The following is a 19,153-nucleotide window of genomic DNA, read 5'->3' on the forward strand; positions in this document are numbered from 1 at the left end:
ACAGTCATCCAGGCTTACTTGGGTAACACTAGTTCAGATCTGGCTTGCGATATTTCCTGCTCCTTTCTCATTTCCAGGTTTTTGATGGAACAGGGTTCTACATTTTCATTGACTTTGCAAGTACATTAGTCTTTGTCTAAAGAAGCAGCTGCTCTAAATTACAGCCTAGCCTGTCCATAGACTTTGTAATTACAGAGCCTGTGAATAGAACGGGAGAGACCGAAAACCTACATTTACATTTCACCATTTATCTTCTGTGTTAAGCTTGGTCTACACGCCTCTGTGTTCTTAAATTTAGCCCAGCCAGGCTTTATTTAGATTGAGCAGTTCTTTAAATATACCCATGTGCAGTTCCATTAACCAGCATACCTCAAGAAACCAATGGCAGCAGATTTCATCTTGTGTGTAACAGGGTTTGGTCTCAATCAGGAGAATGTGTGAGAAGATGTTTAGCAGGCCATTCCCAACATGTACTCTTACGTATGTGTGAGAGAGAGAAAGAGAGACATTATGCGAATAAGATGTATTTAAAGGGCACAGTCCATCAAGACTCTTATGACAAACTCAAGTATTTACTTAAGTAAAATTTATATTACCTTATATATTATATTACCTAATATAATTGTATTGATCCAGAAGAATTGTTATGTAACATATGAGACATTTGAACAGCTTTTTGGCTGCTTTTTGAGAGAACAGACCACTATTTAACTGCTCTTTTAACACTTGGGAAATTCTGTAGGCTTGTGATGCATAAATGAAATATAGACTTCATTGTATTGCAAGCGCTCAGTATTTCCTTCAGTTAGTCAGTGGTTTAGTCATAAAAGTCAGGCATCAAGGGTAATGTCCCAAAAGTATAGACACAGTACTCCCACTTTTTTTTCGGCTCTTCAGATACCCACTGCTTTAGAGATCGCTAATGTGTCGTCATCATGATGTATTCCCAGTGGTGAACGCAAAGCATTTTGGGAATCCGCGGCACAAACATTAGGCGCCAGACTTATTTTCATGGAGGGAGAACGCAGTGTTCAAGATGCAGTCTACTTGCTGTGTTTATAAACTGCAATAGTCGTTATCACGATAGAAGTGGCATAAAGCTTAAGAACAGAATATCCTTTTATCGTTTTCCAGCGTGGAAAAATAATAGTACAAGCCATGTTTCAGAGGTGACAAAAAGGCGACGAATGGCGTGGATAGCAGCGGTAAGGAGGCCAAGATCACCTTCGATAACACTCCACCACACATGATGGTGTGTTCAAAGCATTTTGCCATGTCTGTAAATAAAATACACAAAGATTGGATGAAATTCTGCCTCCTTTATCTGTATTAAGGAAGAATTGTGCAAAATCAGTGTTCTTTGGTTGCAAACACAATTACATAACTTAAATAGTAGTAACAACCCACTTAATTTCAGTTTCTTTAAATATTTAACATGTAAATACATTTAGATGAATACATTTACATTTATAAACAGTCGATAGAAATGATGAGAAACTGGAAGTGTATGAGGTAGGTTGTGGGTGATAAGTCACAGACACATGACTCTTCTCTGGCTGGTGCGCTACCGAGTCCCACGCAGTCTAAATGAACGGTAGTGTATGTTGTATAGGACAGTTCTGATTCTCGCAAGCAAACATGTCAACAAGCTCTTCAGGCTATCTGCAAAATCACTACAACACAGCCTTTTCACATGCCCTTCTTTTGGGCTGGAGGGTGTTACCTTGACCAGTCGCTCTGCTCGTAAGGATCGAGTCCTTTGATTCTCTTTATTTTCTCTTCATATCTCTTCTTTGCATTAGGATTTAGTTTTAGGCGGTATGGCCCGAAAATGTTTTCTTTAGCCCGCTGCATTTTGAAGGATTATATTCTGTTTTTCACGCTAATTTTTCATTATTTTCATGCCAGAACACTAGCCTCCTATGCCAGACCATGTTAACTGGCCAAACATACCCATAATTCTTTGCGTTCTGATGACGTTGCCGCCCAGTTGGTCACATGTGTTAGCGATCTCTATTGTCTTTTTAAGGTAAAGTTGTAAACTGTGATGATATGTAGGCCTAAGTTAAAATATGTATCTAAGTTATACGTTAGAGCATGAGACCCCAAAACTCTCATATTTAAAGCTGAAATGTTCTGAAAGTGGCAGGTCAAATTAATTCTATCAAATTCAATGATAGTTTATTGTGCTTGAATAGGTCTGCAAGACTACTAGCTTTATTTAAAAAAATATATCCAATGAGTTGTTGTTTCAATTATTTATTAAAATATTTAAATATGAATTTGTACTATGTGCTGCTAGAATATTTCTGATAATATTATTACATATTATACACCACAGTTTGGGATCAGTACGATTTTTTAAGAAGATATTAATACTTGTATTCAGCAACACAATGCAATACATTGAAAGAATTAAAAGTAACACTAAAGACATTTACAGTATAATGTTTAGCTATATTTCTAATTTGACATAAACGCTTTTTTTAACTTTATGTTCATCAAAGGATTCTGAAAATACCTGTGAATACATACAAATATTAAACAGCAACATTGTGTTCTATTTTTTTACTTTTACAGTTATTCATTTTCATTGAGCAGAAATCATTCTAATGGTGTGTGCACACTAAAAGCGAAGCAAATATTTGCATTGCATTACTTGCTCTAGATTTCTTGCAGAATGTTTTTTGCATCACTCACACAAATACTTTTTTTTTTTTTTTTTATCTGATACACCCGGACGTGTGTCAAACTGGACTGGATGTCAACTGGATGTCAATAAGCTCTTCGCTGATTGGCTTGCCCGACAATGCATCATGTGAATTTTCTTCTGGAGTTGACATTTTTACAACTTGTGTGGAAGACATAATTGAGGCGAACATTACACATTTGAGCAAATTATTTTTTTTCATTGGTAGTGTTAATGATAGGGTTGTTAATTATCTTTGTTAAATCACATGTGCTTGTACTAAATAATATTCATGACCTAAGCCTTTGCCATGTTGTGATGTTACAGCCAACACATCTGTGCACCTCCCACCCTCAAACAGTCCCCAACAAACAGTGACGCGGATGAAGAGATCACTCACTCGGGTGTGAAGTGTGAGGAAGTTTGGCAACCACGTGAAGCTTTCAGGGGAACTTTGAAAAAGACCCAAGTAGAGCAAAGCTGTGAGGTTGTTTCCTATTAACTTCTGGCACATTCTGGTGGAAGAAGTCTCATATTTTGACAAAAGAGATGAGAGGCGGGCTAAATGAGAAACTATTTTACTCAATTGTTGTGACTTTTGGTGATTTAGAAAAAATTCAGCCATATTAAACCAAATCCGCAGGGCTCAACCCAGCTTAAATGCCTTACGATCCTCGGTTGTTGTCGAAAACCGTTCGTTTCATCCAGAATGTTGAATTCATATTCACATTATTGCCATTCTCCGCATTCCTCTGAGCGACAATATAGAGGATCACATACTCTTGGAATTACGCATCGTCCCATCAGGAGAGAAACTGACACACCAGTTGGCAGAGTAAACCATTCCATCAGCATGACAGGGACGAGTGTTTTCTGCTTAATTATGAACACATGTCATTCAGGCTCTCTGAATAGACCTGATGTTTGGTTACACAACCTGCTGCCATCTGATAGGCCGGTGAGAATGATGTCATAGCAGCTGTTAAATACCTCAAGCACCCCCCAAAAATCGAAGGTTACGTAACATCTAGCCAACGTTTAACCCCTGCAAAGAGTACAGTTCTCAGTGGCTATAAAAGTTATAACCCAAGGACTGCTTCCAAACCTGTACAAGCTTGTGGTTAGTTTTCTCATAAAAGCTTTTGCTTAATCACCTACCAGAGTTTTTGCGTGTATTTTAAGTGTAATTTTGCTCTCTCTGTATTGAAAGGGAGCTCCTCCAATACTGCGTGCTCTTTTGCAAGCCCTTTGTTGTTAATAAAGTGTTGGAGTGCTTTCACACTTCTCTGGCAAGTGCAGAGTGCTGCGGGGCAGGGGGGAGCCACAAACACCAAGCCAACCCCATCTGTGTTCATTTGACTGGTGAGAGAGAAAGAGCTGAAAAAATGACCTGCTTTTTTTAGTAATGAGATTGTGGCCTAGAGAGAGAGAGAGAGAGAGAGAGTGGGATGGCTGTAGACTGAAAGAGAAGCAAATGCGAGTGAAAGTGAGAAACTTTGGGGAGCACAGAGGAGAACCGCACCCATAGCTGCTCCTCTCCTCTCATCGCACAGCCTGTCTTTCTTATCCCTGTCAGTATGGCTCAAACTTTCCATCTACTCACACTTAGACTTAAGACTTTTGGCTTGTGGAATATTGTATTCTGGCACAGAACAGACCACAACATTTTACTTAGAAATTAATGAATTGGTGTTTTTGTTGTTGTTGTTGTGGATTTTTTCAATCTCCACTTATTAATTATGTATTAGGATGATAATTTATGTATTAGTTTATCTTAAAATCATTATTTTAAAATATATATTAATTTGTATTTATTGTCTGTTTTTCTGTTTGTTTCCCTTACATGGTAAAATACTAAGTGTGCATGAATTTAATTTACATTTTTGTATCTCCTAACACCCCTTGCAGTTAACTCAGTAGCTCTGTTCTTACCTTTTAGATGTTAATATTTTATTCTGTTACCTTCAGGCAACAACACTCTTTACCACTTTCAGTTAAACCACCGTTCTATTAGTTAAACCATTTTCTTAAATTCATTAACATGCTCAGTTCATAGCCATGTGCAGGCAATAGAGGTTTGGATCATGCTACAAACTATGTTTATTCTAACCAAATAATTAGCTGTGACTGTTAAGAGTCCCATCAGTCAGAGTTATTATATTTACAACTTAAATTAAAATTAAATTAAAAAATATATTTTAAAACTTAAACTTATTGCCACTATATAGTTGTCAACACAACATTTGTTATTTTCTTGCTTAATGTACTAGAATAAACAAAAAATGTAACCTAAAGAAAAAAAAAATAATAAAAACAATATACATATATTTTAAAACAAGCACAATAATTTATAAAAATAACAACACAAAACAAAATTACCAATAATAACTTTAACAATAATAACTTTAACAATAATTCAAATAAAACCACAAAATATAAATAAATCAAATTAATAAATGTATAAAAACTATAATTTTAGCTTATCAATAATACCTAAATAAAACTGCATCAGAAACGGACTAAATTTCACTTGTCATCCTGAGTGTAAAATTATCTTTATTTCTATGTGCTGTCAAACACAACTGGTTCAAATTTGGAAGGTTCAGGGTTAGTATGTTCTTCCGATCCTCTCAACTCTTTCCTCTCTTAAATAACCTCCAGTTAGACTGGATGATGTCCTGGAGGTAGTTTCCGAAACATAATTCATCTACTCTACCAGCTTGTTTCCATTCCTGTCTGGGATGTGGGTCTGTTCTTTACTCCATCCCGACATAGTCATAGATGTTCGGAGAGTCTGACTATTGAAAAGAGATGAAAAGTGTTCTTGTTTCTGAGTGTATATATTTATTTGAAAGAACTGTGTATGTGTGTATCTTTTGAAATGTCACCTATTCATATATTTAGCAATATTGAACCACTGATACTGCAACACTTATGAGTGCATATTTCAGACTGAGAGAGTCTGAGAAGGATGTTACTGTGTTATGACATAGCAGCTGTGATGTCTCATTCTTAACTCTGTTGTTCCCTGTCTTACAGAGTAAAGAACAGCAACTCCAGGCCTTAAACCAAAGTAACAAAGTGTTCCTGTACTGCGCCTTCCTGGACTACAGGTGGGTCTCACAGCTTCAAATACAGTTTGTATGTATGCACACAAATCTATTCTATTGTATTTTTATCTAGACTTGCTAGATAAAATCTTTTATGTTATTGAACTATTGTTTTGTATTGTTGTTTTGTTGTTGTTGTTTTTTGCTTATGCTCTTGCTTTGTTTCGTTTGTTGTTTATTTTGTTTTGTTTGAGTGTTTAGTCTGCATGTCTCATGAGTTAATATGAACAGGAGTGGAACTCTGTACAAGCCTAGAGTGGCTTCGTTCCCTCCTTGCATAGTTTTGTACTTGTACTAAACATGTGCTAAACAAATAAACTAAACTAAACTAAACTAAACTAAAAAAAAAATGTTGATTTCATATTTACAATTATGTATTTGTACCTCTGTAACTTAACAGGGATTATAGGTTGCCGTTTTTGCTGTTTTTAATAGGTTGCACCTTTTTTGAACTATTATAATCTGTTGTGTACTTTAAAATATATACTGACAACCACCATAATAACAAATAGCAATATTTAATTTAAATAATATGTACTTAAATAAAATATCAAGCCAAATGCAATAGTGACTTTAGAGATTATTTTTTTTTTACTGTAAATTATGAAGTATTTTTATTTATTTTTACCAGAAAATCTAATGAAAACATTGTTTTAACAGTATTTAATATGAAAGCCTTATTCAATTAACAGTTTTATGGTATCTTTTTACATACTGTTTCTGTCATTTTTAAATTACAACATGAGACTCATGTTTACATTTTTTGATCTTTTTATGATATCTTTCACTTTTATGTACCTCTTTGGGTGTTTCCCAACTTTCATCCTTCAGAGATATTGCTGCAGTCCTTCCTGTATATTCTCTCTCTCCCATCTATCTCTCTCCATCTGTCTTTTTAAGTGTCTCATTTTCACATTTCCTGTTAAAGCTTGTCAGGAAGTGCTTTAATATATCAATGTGTGTTATATTTATGTCCCACTTTTATCCCATTACTTACGTAAGGGCCAGAAACAGGTTACATTTATAACATTTAGCACAATACAGTACATTGTGATATCCAGCAATTGAAGCATTTTGATTGTGACTATTTAAAGAAACGAATTTGCAGTCTTGTCATTTTACTTTCAGGCTTTTTCTTCCAATTCATCGTTCAGCCATGTCATTTAGAAATTATGAAAGTCTGTTTTTAATAAAAAAGCAATTTTATACCGTAATAGTTATACCCGAAAAAATCACTTAAAGCCAATAAACGAAGCCAATTCTTAGGATCTTGTAAAAAAATGTGAATAATTTGAAATGGAGCATGTTTGAATTGGATTGAGACTTTCTTGTCTTCTCTCTCTCTCTGTCATTCTTTTTCATGCTCGTTCACTCTTTCTCCCATGTGGGCATTTAATAAATGACTGCATCTGTAATGGAATGATGAAGCTGGAATATTTGCTCTCACTGAGATTAATGGGGTCTTGCGTTAGTTTTGATTTAGTTTAGATCTGATTTGATTAATAACTTGCTGGTAATTGCATTAACGCTGGGTGAGGGTGTGAATGTGTATGATTTCAATACAAACAATGAATAACTCCAGCAACTGTAATGCTCAATTAAACCTGTATGTATGTGTGTGTTTCAGCTCCAAGGATGGCGTGTGGTCCAATGAGGGCTGTGTGAGGGCTGATGGAAACCTGTCCTTCTCTATTTGCTTGTGTAACCATCTGACAAACTTCGCCATCCTTATGCAAGTGGTTCCCTTGGAGGTGAGGCATTCTCAGTGTTGCTCTGTCTGGTGCTAGGTTTAGTTTTTGCTATAGATGGATTACCATTAGTCTTGCTTGCTTTGGCAAAATATTAAATTGATTCAAATAATTTAAGAACTTTGCAGCTCATTGTGTGTGGTTTTAGGTTTTGCACAATTCTTTCTACATCCTCCATGGAACATTAAATTGATTAGTGTGACAGTAAAGACAATTATGTTACTATTTCAAATAAATGCTGTCCTGTTAGACTAGACAAATCTTATCGATTCCAGACCATTGAGACCATCTTTTTTTTTTTTAAGTTTTGCAAATTACATTGTTAGGAATAACACATTTTACTGCTTTATTTTTTCTATTTAGTTGCTTTCATTATTATTGATTCTCCAGAGTTTCACCACGAGCCCCCTTTTTAGATAAAAAAAACAAGCATTCAGCATAAACATATAAAAATATTTGAGACCTCTGTGATTTTCTCCATTCCATCTGTTATGAATGCAAGAATGCATTCAATCTGAGTGTCTCATTTTAAATGAAAGAATGCAACTTATTTCTAATTTTGATTGCAAATAGGAGAACTGAATCCTCCCACAGAGATATGCACAAGCAGACATTGACATCTCTGCATATTCACCTTTTTTTTTTTTTTTTTTGCATAAGAATATTTATTTGAAATAGAAACCTTTTGTAACCATAGTAATCACTGTTACTTTACGTCAGTTTAATGCTGTGTTCACACCAAACACGAAGAGAGTGTCTGGTGCGAATGATTTCAATGTAAAGTCAATGCAAAGGCGCGTTTACGCATGTCTGGAGGTCTCGCGACGCAAATGAGGCCTTTAGCGAGGCGCGGAAGACGCGAATTCGCCTCATTCGAGCCTCTAGTTTGCGCGAATGACGTGAATTGAGCATCATGCACTATAGGTGCGTTACGCGCGAATTGTGCTTTTGTGCATTTATGTGTTTGACGCAAATTCGTGTCTGTCGCCCCGAGTTGAAACATTTTAACTTTGGCGTCAATTCGCGCCGTGTTAACCAATCAGGAGCCTGCTAGAAGTCACTCATTCAACATGGAGGAACCGACTGATGTTTTCGGTGAGCAGTCAACTGGAGCTTTATGACACAAGTATCACACACAAGTTTATATTTCAGGAATAAAAAGGACCTCGCTTGGAAGAGTGTGTTGTAAATACACATTTAACTTTTAAGTCACGTACATGTTTATCGACCCGCGGCCTTCCCGCTGTTTTTTTACAACTATTTTCCCCCTAATATAGCTTACAGCTACTTTTCGCTAATAAGATAATGCGTTTATTCAGAGGACATGTGCAGGAAAAAGTGGAAAAGACCCCAGTGCTCGATCAACATCAGCCATCTTGAAAACAGACAACCGCTAGCACTTGCCCCTCCCACAAGAAGCGGATTTCATCTCAGACGCGCGTCAATTTCACTTCAAACTTTTGCTTTCTACGCACGTCTATTTCGCTATTTCTAGCCGCACGAATGCACTCAAAATGTTCAAGCGACAAACTAGACGCAGTAGATGCGAATTTGATGCTCTATTCACGTTTGGTGTGAACACAGCATCTCAAGGCATCTCAGTTGAATAAAAGTATGTAAATATATTTATTTAAAATTGTACCATGTTTCTTTTGTTTTGTTTTTTTCTGATGAGGGGAATGGTTTAACTTTACAAGGCCCCATACTGCAACTTCAAAAAACTACTTATTTACTCATTCGGTCTGACTTGCTAAGCTTATCTAAGCCGTATATGTCAAGACATATGCATATATAATATAACTGCCCGTGAACCCTGACGTTAGTGGAATTTCTCAAGTTTCCTTGACTGAGCTTGTAGGTCATTTCCCAGCAGGGATCTCGGAAAACACCAAGGCACTGCGATGAATGCGATGTTCACTGTGTTTCTCGTCTTCAGCGTGCCTACAACATGTAGGGCTTGAGGTTTTGATTGGCTGAGACTTTCAGTAAATCAGCAGCAGAGCTTTAAGCGAGAAGACAATTTGGATGTAGTTAAGACACTTCTCCAAGGGCGACGTGCTAGATTTTGTTTCAAGTTCATTCGAAACCCGTCGTTGTGTGTGAAAGCATCTCGAGAGAGGCCGCTAGTCACAGCCCGCCAGTGCGGGTTGAAGGTTGTGGGCTCTTTTTGGGCGGACAGATGGATTGTCATTTGTCAGAGAAAACTTGTAAATAACATCTGCCTTTGAAATACTGAACGACAGGCACAGCTTGATATTTTGGTAACCCTTGTCCTGTTGATTTATTTAAAGAGAGCTGAAGAGCGAATTTAACTCAGGCTAAAGACCCTGTCAGCAACAACTACTCGCAAAGTAGAGACATGTTTGTGAAGATGAGAGACATATTGCTTCACACGAAGGCAGATTGCCATTTCGAGATCTGTGCACAAGCCAAACCAAGGCACCCAGGTGCAGCTTGGCTCTTCTGCGTCTGTCATCTGCATGTGTTTGTTGGGGAAATCTGTCCTCGCTCAGTCATGTAATCATCTCCTCTGGAGCTTTGATGTGAATATGCGCCTCTGCGTGGGCCTCAATTAGCGGCTCACCTCAATACTTCAAGCCTGGAGGAGATCGTGCTTTCTCCACCACTCCGCAGATCTTCGATATTCTGGGCCCACGATAATCACAAGGCAGGAAACGGAGTTAATGTACGATCGAACCCACGCACGGAAATAGAATTATGGGGGAAAACAACTGAGGATGGTTCTATGTGCAGACGCAATACTGAGTACCAATTACTGGCACTGGGTCAGAGGAGCTGAAACAATACAGCTCTATATCCTGACGGATGTTCAGGAATAAATCTGTTCGCTCTTTACCAACAGATGCATGGAAATCTTTCCACCTGTGGTGTTAGTTGAGGGTTTTTGTGCCAAAAACAGTGATACATTTTTTAGCACCATTTTACACTCTCTATCTGCTTATGGAATCAAGTTTTTTGTATCATTTATGAAACAACCAGTTTTTAAAACCACATATTAAACTGGCCAAGCCGTGAATTCAGCAGATGTTTTAGTAGTAATATTTTTGGATTGATTATTCACCAAGGCTGCATTTATTTGATCAAAAAACAGTAAAAACAGTAATACTGTGAAATAATACTACCATTTAAAATAACTTTTTTTCTATTATAATTATTTCATAATGTAATTTGTTCTTGTGATGGCAGAGCAGAATTTTCAGCATCATTACTCCAGTCTTCAGTGTCACATGATCCTTTAGAAACCATAATCCAATATGCTAATTTCAAAGTTGAAATTATTTGTGTTTTTATAAAAACTTCAGAACATTTTTTTCAGGACTCTTTGTTGAATTGAATGTTCAAAAATCTTTTCAATTTGAATCTTGCATATTAAATGTCTTTTTTTGTCACTTTTTGTTCAGTTTAATGCATTGTTTCTGAATAAAAATATTACATTTCCTTGATTTTTATTATTGACTCAAATAATTTTAACAGAAGTGTATAACAGCTTCCAGAAAAGATAAATATTGAGGATTAATGTGTATAGCAACTTAATACAGAGATAGTTGTATGCATAAAGCAAGACTGGGACTCTTAGTGTTCTTTATCTTTTTTAAACGTCAATCTACCATGTCTGTGAATAGATATTTCCCTTTATGAAAGAATAAATAAATAAGCTTGTTCCAAGAATTGACTTGATTGATTGTCAGACTCATGCAGGTTTGTTCTGATGAAATGTTCTTGAAATTACCAAGTCATTTAATATTATGCAAACCTCAACTGATAACCTTTGACTTTACAATCAGTGGACTGTTGCTGTGGTATTCAGTGTTTCTTATTTATAGAAACATTGTGGATTGTCAACGCCTTTAACCCCCTTCAGTGCTGTACACTAGACTAACTTCAGACATTTTCATCATCTCATTGCCTGTGCTTTCATGTTTGTCTCCACCTCAGCTCTCAAAGGCCCACAAGGTGGCGCTGTCCACCATTAGCTACATCGGCTGCTCTATCTCTATTTTCTGCCTGGCAATTACACTGGTCACCTTTGCCGTCCTGTCGTAAGTATCCCACAATGCTCTGTGAGCATGCATGATTTTAATCTACTGTTTAAACATGGTCAAAGATGTTTTATTCACATCGCTAAACTTCTTTTTTTCTTTTTGATTTATTAAAATATAGTAATTTGCCATTTCAATTAATTGAACACTAAAAGCTTTTAATGTTTTTGCATCATTACTATTATTATTATTATTTTTTTTTCTGTATTTACAGGTCGGTTAGCACCATCCGTAATCAGCGTTACCATATTCATGCAAACTTGGCATTTGCAATCTTAGTCGCTCAGATCCTTCTGCTCATCAGTTTCCGCTTCAGTCCCAGCACGGTGAGTCCATCTAACGCTCTCTCACAGGTTCATCTTAATTCAGCCGTTTTGACTCAGAGGCCATCCATTGTCCAACACAATAACAGATAACGTAATGATAAGAACTGTATATTCTTCAATTACAAATAATAGTTGTATAGGGAAAATGAAAAGAAATTTGATTTCATGTATTTTTGTTTGTTTAGTTTTTTTTTTAATTTACATTTAGATTACTTTAATATCTTAATAATAATTCTAATAATAATAATCATTAAACTTTATTTTAATGCTTTAGTTCAAAAGTAATAATTAACAAAAAAAAAAATTCATTCATTCATTTTGGGAAGAGCGAAGAGCAAAGAGTTTTGGGATAGTGAGGGGAAAAAAAGATTGGATAGGGAAAGCTCTGGCTTCGTGTGGACGTAGCTTTAGTTAATGATAATAACCCTGATTAAGTCATCCTTGTTAAGAGTATGGTGGCCCAGTAGTACACAAAATCTCCACAACAACAAAATTAGCACAACACAACGGAAAAAAGTCACAACTCCTTGGTAACAATTAAAAACACAGTGAAAACAATCCACAACACAATGAAATTAGCACAACACAATTGAAAAAAGGCAAAACACAATGGAAAAAGCACAATTAGTGTTGTGGCAATTTCATTGTGGTGTGATCTACTGGGTCACTGTAGAGTGCAGTTCTGCTCTAAAAACTGCAGTGAATAAAAATGTATTAACTCAAATAAAAATGAGAGTATCCAAACAAATATTGTTGGAAGAAGCTCGCTTATGAAATGTTTGAATTAAATGTTTGAATCGACATCTCATTTACAATGCGTGATTGTGTTTAATCGTGTTTGTTGTCTATGGTGATTATCGTATCATCATCAATATCAGAACCAGCATGTTGTCTTTACATAAAGAAATCTAATAAGGTGAAAAGTGCCGATGACTCCACTAATCTCCTAACATGCCTCCAGCATTACGGACAGATTCATTTGATACTCCGTTAATTTGATTGTGCCTCCTCTGTCTGAGCACTTGGCTGAAATCTTGCTATGGTAATGTCAGTGTTGAGATCACGGAGCTCAATCACTCTGTCATCCTTATGTTTATTTTAACAACATGTGTTAGATTAGCTAAGATGAACAAAATAGATCCGTTTTCGGTACAGTGCATTTTGTCTAGACGCTTGTCCTGATCTGAAAGGCCGCAGCAAATGAAACTGTCCTCTCTCTCCCAGCTCCCGTGTAAGATCATGGCCGTATTGCTGCATTTCTTCTTCCTGTGTGCGTTCGCCTGGATGCTGGTGGAAGGGCTGCATCTCTATAGCATGGTGATCAAGGTGTTCGGCTCAGAGGACAGCAAGCACTTTTATTACTATGCCATCGGATGGGGTGAGTACATCTTACAGACTGGTTCTGAGCGCTATGTGTGGAGAATGCAGCAGATCTCCACAATCTGCCATACTTTATTGGCACTCTATGGCATCACTGATTCATGACAGTACACATTAGATTTTTCAGTGCCACTTTTTAGTGAATCTGTCCCTTGTATACATACACATTCATATAAACTACACACTTCATCTCACACAGACAAGCTTGCACTTACAAATCATCACATGCTGAGAAGAAAACATCAGATCAGTTTCATTTGCCTTAAATGACCCGATTCAGAATAATGCACAAACCCAAGAGAGTCAAATGAGGTTGTCCCATGGCAGGCATTAGAGAGAGATCAGGCACCTCCCTCAGCCATCATTGATGTGGCAGTGTTGTTGAAAAGGGGAGGAAAACAAGACATTTGTGCACTACAGTCTGTCTGACATGTCAGTAGATTAAAGAACATTAAATCTTCAATGGGTCATCGCTAAAGATGCCGTCACTGTTATTAATTGACCTGATCTCAAATGTGCATATGGGATAATAAACAACATGTGCTCTCTCGCTCTTTTGAGAACAGTTTATAATCTGCTTTTTTTCCTCACATAAAATGACATTGCCAGAGCTACAAGGGGCCTTGAAGTAAATCAATATACACTTTTATTAGTATGTGCAAAGTTGGCATCATGATAACCAAAGGTGTTTTCCATTATTACATATGATAAAGTGTTGAATAAAAAGACATTTTTATTTGTATCCATAGTGACACGGGTGATAGGCTCAGTGTGGATGAAGAAAACAGGCTTTGTTAAACTTAAGTCATTACTTCAGACTGAAGTCTACTCCCTTTCTAAAAGCCTTCTGCACGGCCAGGCTGCTCTTTATTTATGGTGGCACCAAACAGCCGGCTACAGTCCAAAAGTTCTTATTTTAGTACCTACGACAAAATCTGAACATTTCTGCACTAGGTTTTACAAAAAGGTATTTTTAGCTCCAATACCATTCCAGGTTTTTTCCCACAAACATTTGTCTTTTAGCACCTCTTTCATATAAAACAAAAACATATGGTTAGAGGTAGAGAGGGATTTGACAACACTGCTAATTTATTAACTCTTTATACTATATATTATAGTATACTCTTTATATTATATAATATAGTTTATATTATGAAATATTATTAAAATTTAAAATAAAATAGCTGTTTTCTATTTTAATTTATTTTAAAATGTAGTATCTTCCTGTCTTGGCAAAGCTGGATTTTCACCATCATTTCTCCAGTCTTCAGTGTCACATGATCCTTTAGAAATAATTCTAATATACTAATTAGGTAAATATTTCTTTTCATTATCAATATTTATTTAAGTAGCAGTTTAAAAAATTTAAATTACAGTAACATTATTTAATAAATTATAAATCATATGTGTTAACATATTTATTAGTGTGTATATTTGCATGTCACTATTTTTAACCAAATTATATTTTTGCAGCTCATTAAAATGATCCTACAATGTGCCAAATTACTTATTAAAATTTTGTTAATAGTCTGTTTATAATAATTATACCTGAATTACAAAGAAATGTAGTTTGAAGTACTTTTCAATTAAGTATAGGATTTCAGGGCACTGCTATCACTGTTTGAAATTGCTGCAAATGAAACTTTCCTCTAAAACTGTTCACTTCTTTACTCAGGATGTCCTTTGGTCATATGTGCGGTGTCTATAACCTCGTCACTAAACAGCTATGGGGAAGCTGGCAAGTAAGTTACCATGGGTCATAGCAAAATCCACATTGAGGAGAAAAGACCTGTCTTGCGTCATTTCTCCATCTTGTTTTGTATTTCTCAGTTGCTGGCTGTCTCTCCAGAATGGGGCGATTTGGGCTTTTGTGGCCCCTGCTCTGTTCGTTATAATGGTAAGCAGCTGTTAATAAGGTGTGTTTAATGCACTACATTAGATGAACATGACAGGAACACTTTTAATGTTGTAATCTCTGCCATCCAGGTGAACATTGGCATTTTGATAGCTGTGACACGGATCATATCCAGGATCAGTGCTGAAAACTACAAGGTTCACGGAGACGCCAACTCTGTTAAGTGAGTTTATCTGCCATCGTAATTGTAGGATCAGCCATCGTGCGTTTGCTTTCTTTCATATGTGTGATTGTCTTTCTAGGCTTACGACTAAAGCGGTGGCGGTACTCTTGCCCATCCTGGGCATATCGTGGATCTTTGGGGTTCTGGCGGTGAACAACCACTCCCTACTTTTCCAGTACATGTTTGCAGTGTTTAACTCACTACAGGTCAGGCATCACTACCGTGTAACAAAACCGTTTCACCAGCAAACTGATTGATTTTCACTCAGTTTACAGCCTCCAAAGTCAATTGCATGTTTGCCAAACAATGACAGCTTTAAAAAATATGGGACGTAACAATGTTTGAAATGACTTTGGACCTGGACTGGCTTGTAAGAGCTTTTGCAGATGTGAATTGGAGCGCTTTCACAACATTTAGTGTTATCTGTTGTTTTCTTTTATTCCTCAAAGGGGTTCTTCATATTCCTGTTTCACTGTCTGTTAAACTCTGAGGTAAGAGTGTGTTTGTGCAGCTGTGTCAGAACAAGTCTGTGCTGTATGTCGGGGGAAATGTCTGACGTAGCCCCAGCAAAGAGTACACTGGTGGAAATGATAGAGTTAAACTGTGATCGCCATCTAGTGATGTGAATATGATACTGCATTATGTGAATGCACTTCTAGTTAATATTCATTTCAATATTAAAACCAGTGTATCAGTCATGCTGTTTGTTAACAGGTTTCATGTCTTGTTACTGCTCTACAGGTGAGAGCTGCTTTCAAACACAAAACCAAAGTGTGGACTTTAACCAGCAGCTCAATCCGCAACATCAACGTCAAACCTTTCAACTCAGACATAGTGAGTAATTCCAGTTCTTTTCATTTTTAAATTTGTATTGTTAATGACCAGTGAATTTAAACACACCCTTATGAAAATGTATGTCTTGAATGTTTTTTGTTTTTTTTTGTATGAATTAAATGTAATGTTTTTGGACAGTTAATTTCATTTTATGAACAATAAAACACATTATAGTTTAAATGTATATTAAATTTTTTTTTAAGTACACTACCAAGTGCACATTCCCCAAGCCTGTATTAATCTGGTTTTCTTTTGCAGATGAACGGCAACAAGGGCGGTGTGACACCCACAAAGATGAACACATGGGACAAAAGCACCAACTCAGCCAACCGCATCGATTTGTCAGCTGTATAATTTCTTCTGGTCCAAACAGAGCAAGTGGACAACAGCATAGCACTTCTTATAGAACATGTCTATATCTATATCACTTTTTAAATGGACTTTATATGATGAAATAGCTACAGACACTTGCATCTGATTGTACTATAGTTAACTCACAACACAAAGTTCTCTGATGTCATTTCCTCCTGCTGATGATCTCTCTAACACAAACATAGGATGAAGACACACTGCCCGTTGTTGGGATGAAGGAGTTCATGGTTTGCTAATAATGTGGTGTGCAGAGGAAAACACACTAACTCTCACAGACAGGAGACTCTCCTGAGGTACAGTACCTGTACTGTAACGCTGTTTCCTTGCTTGGATTTTTTTGGACAACACACTAGATCTGTGCTTCATGTTTGGCCGTCCTTTAAACAGAGGAGTCATCAAATACAAAGTCTGGAGTGTCTCAACTTTAATGAGAACGCTTTTTTGCAACCAGCCTGAGTGAAGTAGCAGCTTCGATTAATCCACATCCATCTGTCCATCAGCTATGGCTTAAAAAATTTGACCTGGAAGAGAAGAACAATACTGGCCAAATTCTCTGGAGATCTTCCTCATTGTTGTGAGGGGTTTCTCTCTCTTTAAAAATCTAGTATTGTAAATGGCACTTCTGTTTAACCAAATATGTTTTTTTTTCAACAAGAGGTCAGTGAAAAGAACCGATGAACCTCCACAATATGTTGACATTCAAACTCAGAAGTTCATTTATAATATTGCACAAATGTATTGTGTGTGTGTGTGTGTGTGTGTGTGTGTGTGTGTGTGTGAATGTTACTTTTTTTAAAAAGACAAAAGTCATATAACAGGGTTGAATTAATAAATTATGTTAATGTGTGAAGACTAATATTAATTATTAAAATAGCATGACAGTAAACAAACACTTTCAGTTTTATACTACAGTTGGATATGGCTTTGTTGTGTCGTTTAAATAATTTGACGGTTTTAAGAAGGTCAAGACCTCTAGAGTTGGACAAGCCTTACAGACATTTGGTGTGTTTCTTACTAGATTAATTTCATGTTAGATAATACTTTATTTAATAGTTCCTCAGAACAACAAACATGCCACTTGTGTCTCAGTAACTGAACACCTAATTGTACCCTATTCATGCACAGTGCCAAATAGTTTTCTCATGTCATGATATAAATCAGTTTGCGTCATTTCATAAAGGTGGACTCTTTTGTGAGACACACACAGCCATGCGTAATTCTCTGTAACTGTGCCATCATAGATGCATTTATTGGTATCACAACAGTTCAGTGTATTATTAATGTGTGAACGTATACAGTATATCTTTAAATTATTGTCGTCGTCTTCGTCGTGTTCCAACAAGACTTTGATACTGCTTGAAAAATCTTATTCAGTATCACAATACTTATTTTCCCAGCATTATAGCTTAATCACCTATTGTTTGTAGTTTATGAGTGAAAGTCTTAGTGTTCATGCTCTCCACCAAGAACAAATCACAGAAGATACTATGTTTTAGTACCAACATTTCAAAAGAGAGTTTATCTCAAATGAACATTTAAAGGCCAAGTGCACTTCTTGTCTTATTTTTATTTAATATTTGAAAATAACCGTTTATGGATTGTTTCTCAGTCAAGGGACATTCACTATATCTGTGTTTTTAACCCATTCATGTGATGTTTTGAGTTTGAAAATCTTGACATTATTATCAGCAGGAACACAGAGTGACACATTTTCAGATGCCCCATGCTTCAGAGATATGAAACAGCGCAGTATGATCTCAAAACTCGCACACAAATGGCCATAGCAGTGTTTTGAGATGATGCTGTATTTAAAAAAGTGACTTTAAAGAGAAAGTGTATTAGCTCTACAAATTCCAGTAAAGAGTGTTGTTCTTAAGTTTATAATGTGAGAAATCTTTCTGTGAAGTTTTTGTTTTTATTCCGCTTTCTTGATTTATTCTGTTCAAATGCAAATGGATTTTTCGCAGTTCTCTTTTATGCAACATAAAACTTTTATTTAAGTCTGAAAACTGTACTGTGATATGACACGTGTTGTACATATTTTTAATTCCTATATTCCTCCATATCTCTTTTATAAGAGTGTCATTCATAATAGAACTGATTATTAAGACAGACCTTGTCTGTGTTTAATTTTGAGGGTAAATCTGCAGAATCGATTTAATATAACCTAAATATCTACAAACTGCAGAAATCTATGGGCACAGGCTCTGTCACTGTTCATTTCGATCATTTTCCTGATGTGAATTCCTCACAACCCCTTCCCATAATGCTGACTGTTGATTAACCTGTTGACTGACTGTTGATGGATATTGATGAGCTTAATAAATGTGTTTTCTGAGTTTATGTTGGACAGGACCCCCTCATTAGGGTCTCCTGTGAAGAAGGATATCAAATGGACAGTGAGGCATTGAAACCGTACCTATACTGTCTTCACATGTAAAATAAAAACTGATGACATTTTCATTGTATTTGCCACATTATATTATTATATTTTAATGAAAGTCATTATGTAATATGCCCTGTACAGCTAATTTGAATAAAACGGTCTCTTTAGA

General features: G+C 36.3%; 1 protein-coding gene across 3 annotated transcripts in view; it reads left to right on the forward strand.

Moving 5' to 3' along the window:
- The window catches only part of LOC127964218 (adhesion G-protein coupled receptor D1), a 45,214-nt gene extending 26,061 nt beyond the window's left edge, over positions 1-19,153 (forward strand). For all 3 annotated transcript variants that reach the window (XM_052564359.1, XM_052564360.1, XM_052564361.1), the window contains 12 exons: positions 5,729-5,802; positions 7,427-7,550; positions 11,505-11,608; positions 11,823-11,934; positions 13,159-13,312; positions 14,990-15,056; positions 15,145-15,211; positions 15,301-15,392; positions 15,472-15,598; positions 15,842-15,883; positions 16,134-16,226; positions 16,485-19,153. In XM_052564359.1, the coding sequence (XP_052420319.1) occupies positions 5,729-5,802; positions 7,427-7,550; positions 11,505-11,608; positions 11,823-11,934; positions 13,159-13,312; positions 14,990-15,056; positions 15,145-15,211; positions 15,301-15,392; positions 15,472-15,598; positions 15,842-15,883; positions 16,134-16,226; positions 16,485-16,580 (1,152 nt within the window). In that variant the 3' untranslated portion in view covers positions 16,581-19,153. The remainder of the gene's footprint in view (positions 1-5,728; positions 5,803-7,426; positions 7,551-11,504; positions 11,609-11,822; positions 11,935-13,158; positions 13,313-14,989; positions 15,057-15,144; positions 15,212-15,300; positions 15,393-15,471; positions 15,599-15,841; positions 15,884-16,133; positions 16,227-16,484) is intronic.

Source organism: Carassius gibelio, chromosome B8 (genome assembly GCF_023724105.1).
Source record: "Carassius gibelio isolate Cgi1373 ecotype wild population from Czech Republic chromosome B8, carGib1.2-hapl.c, whole genome shotgun sequence".
Taxonomy (NCBI): Eukaryota; Metazoa; Chordata; class Actinopteri; order Cypriniformes; family Cyprinidae; genus Carassius; species Carassius gibelio.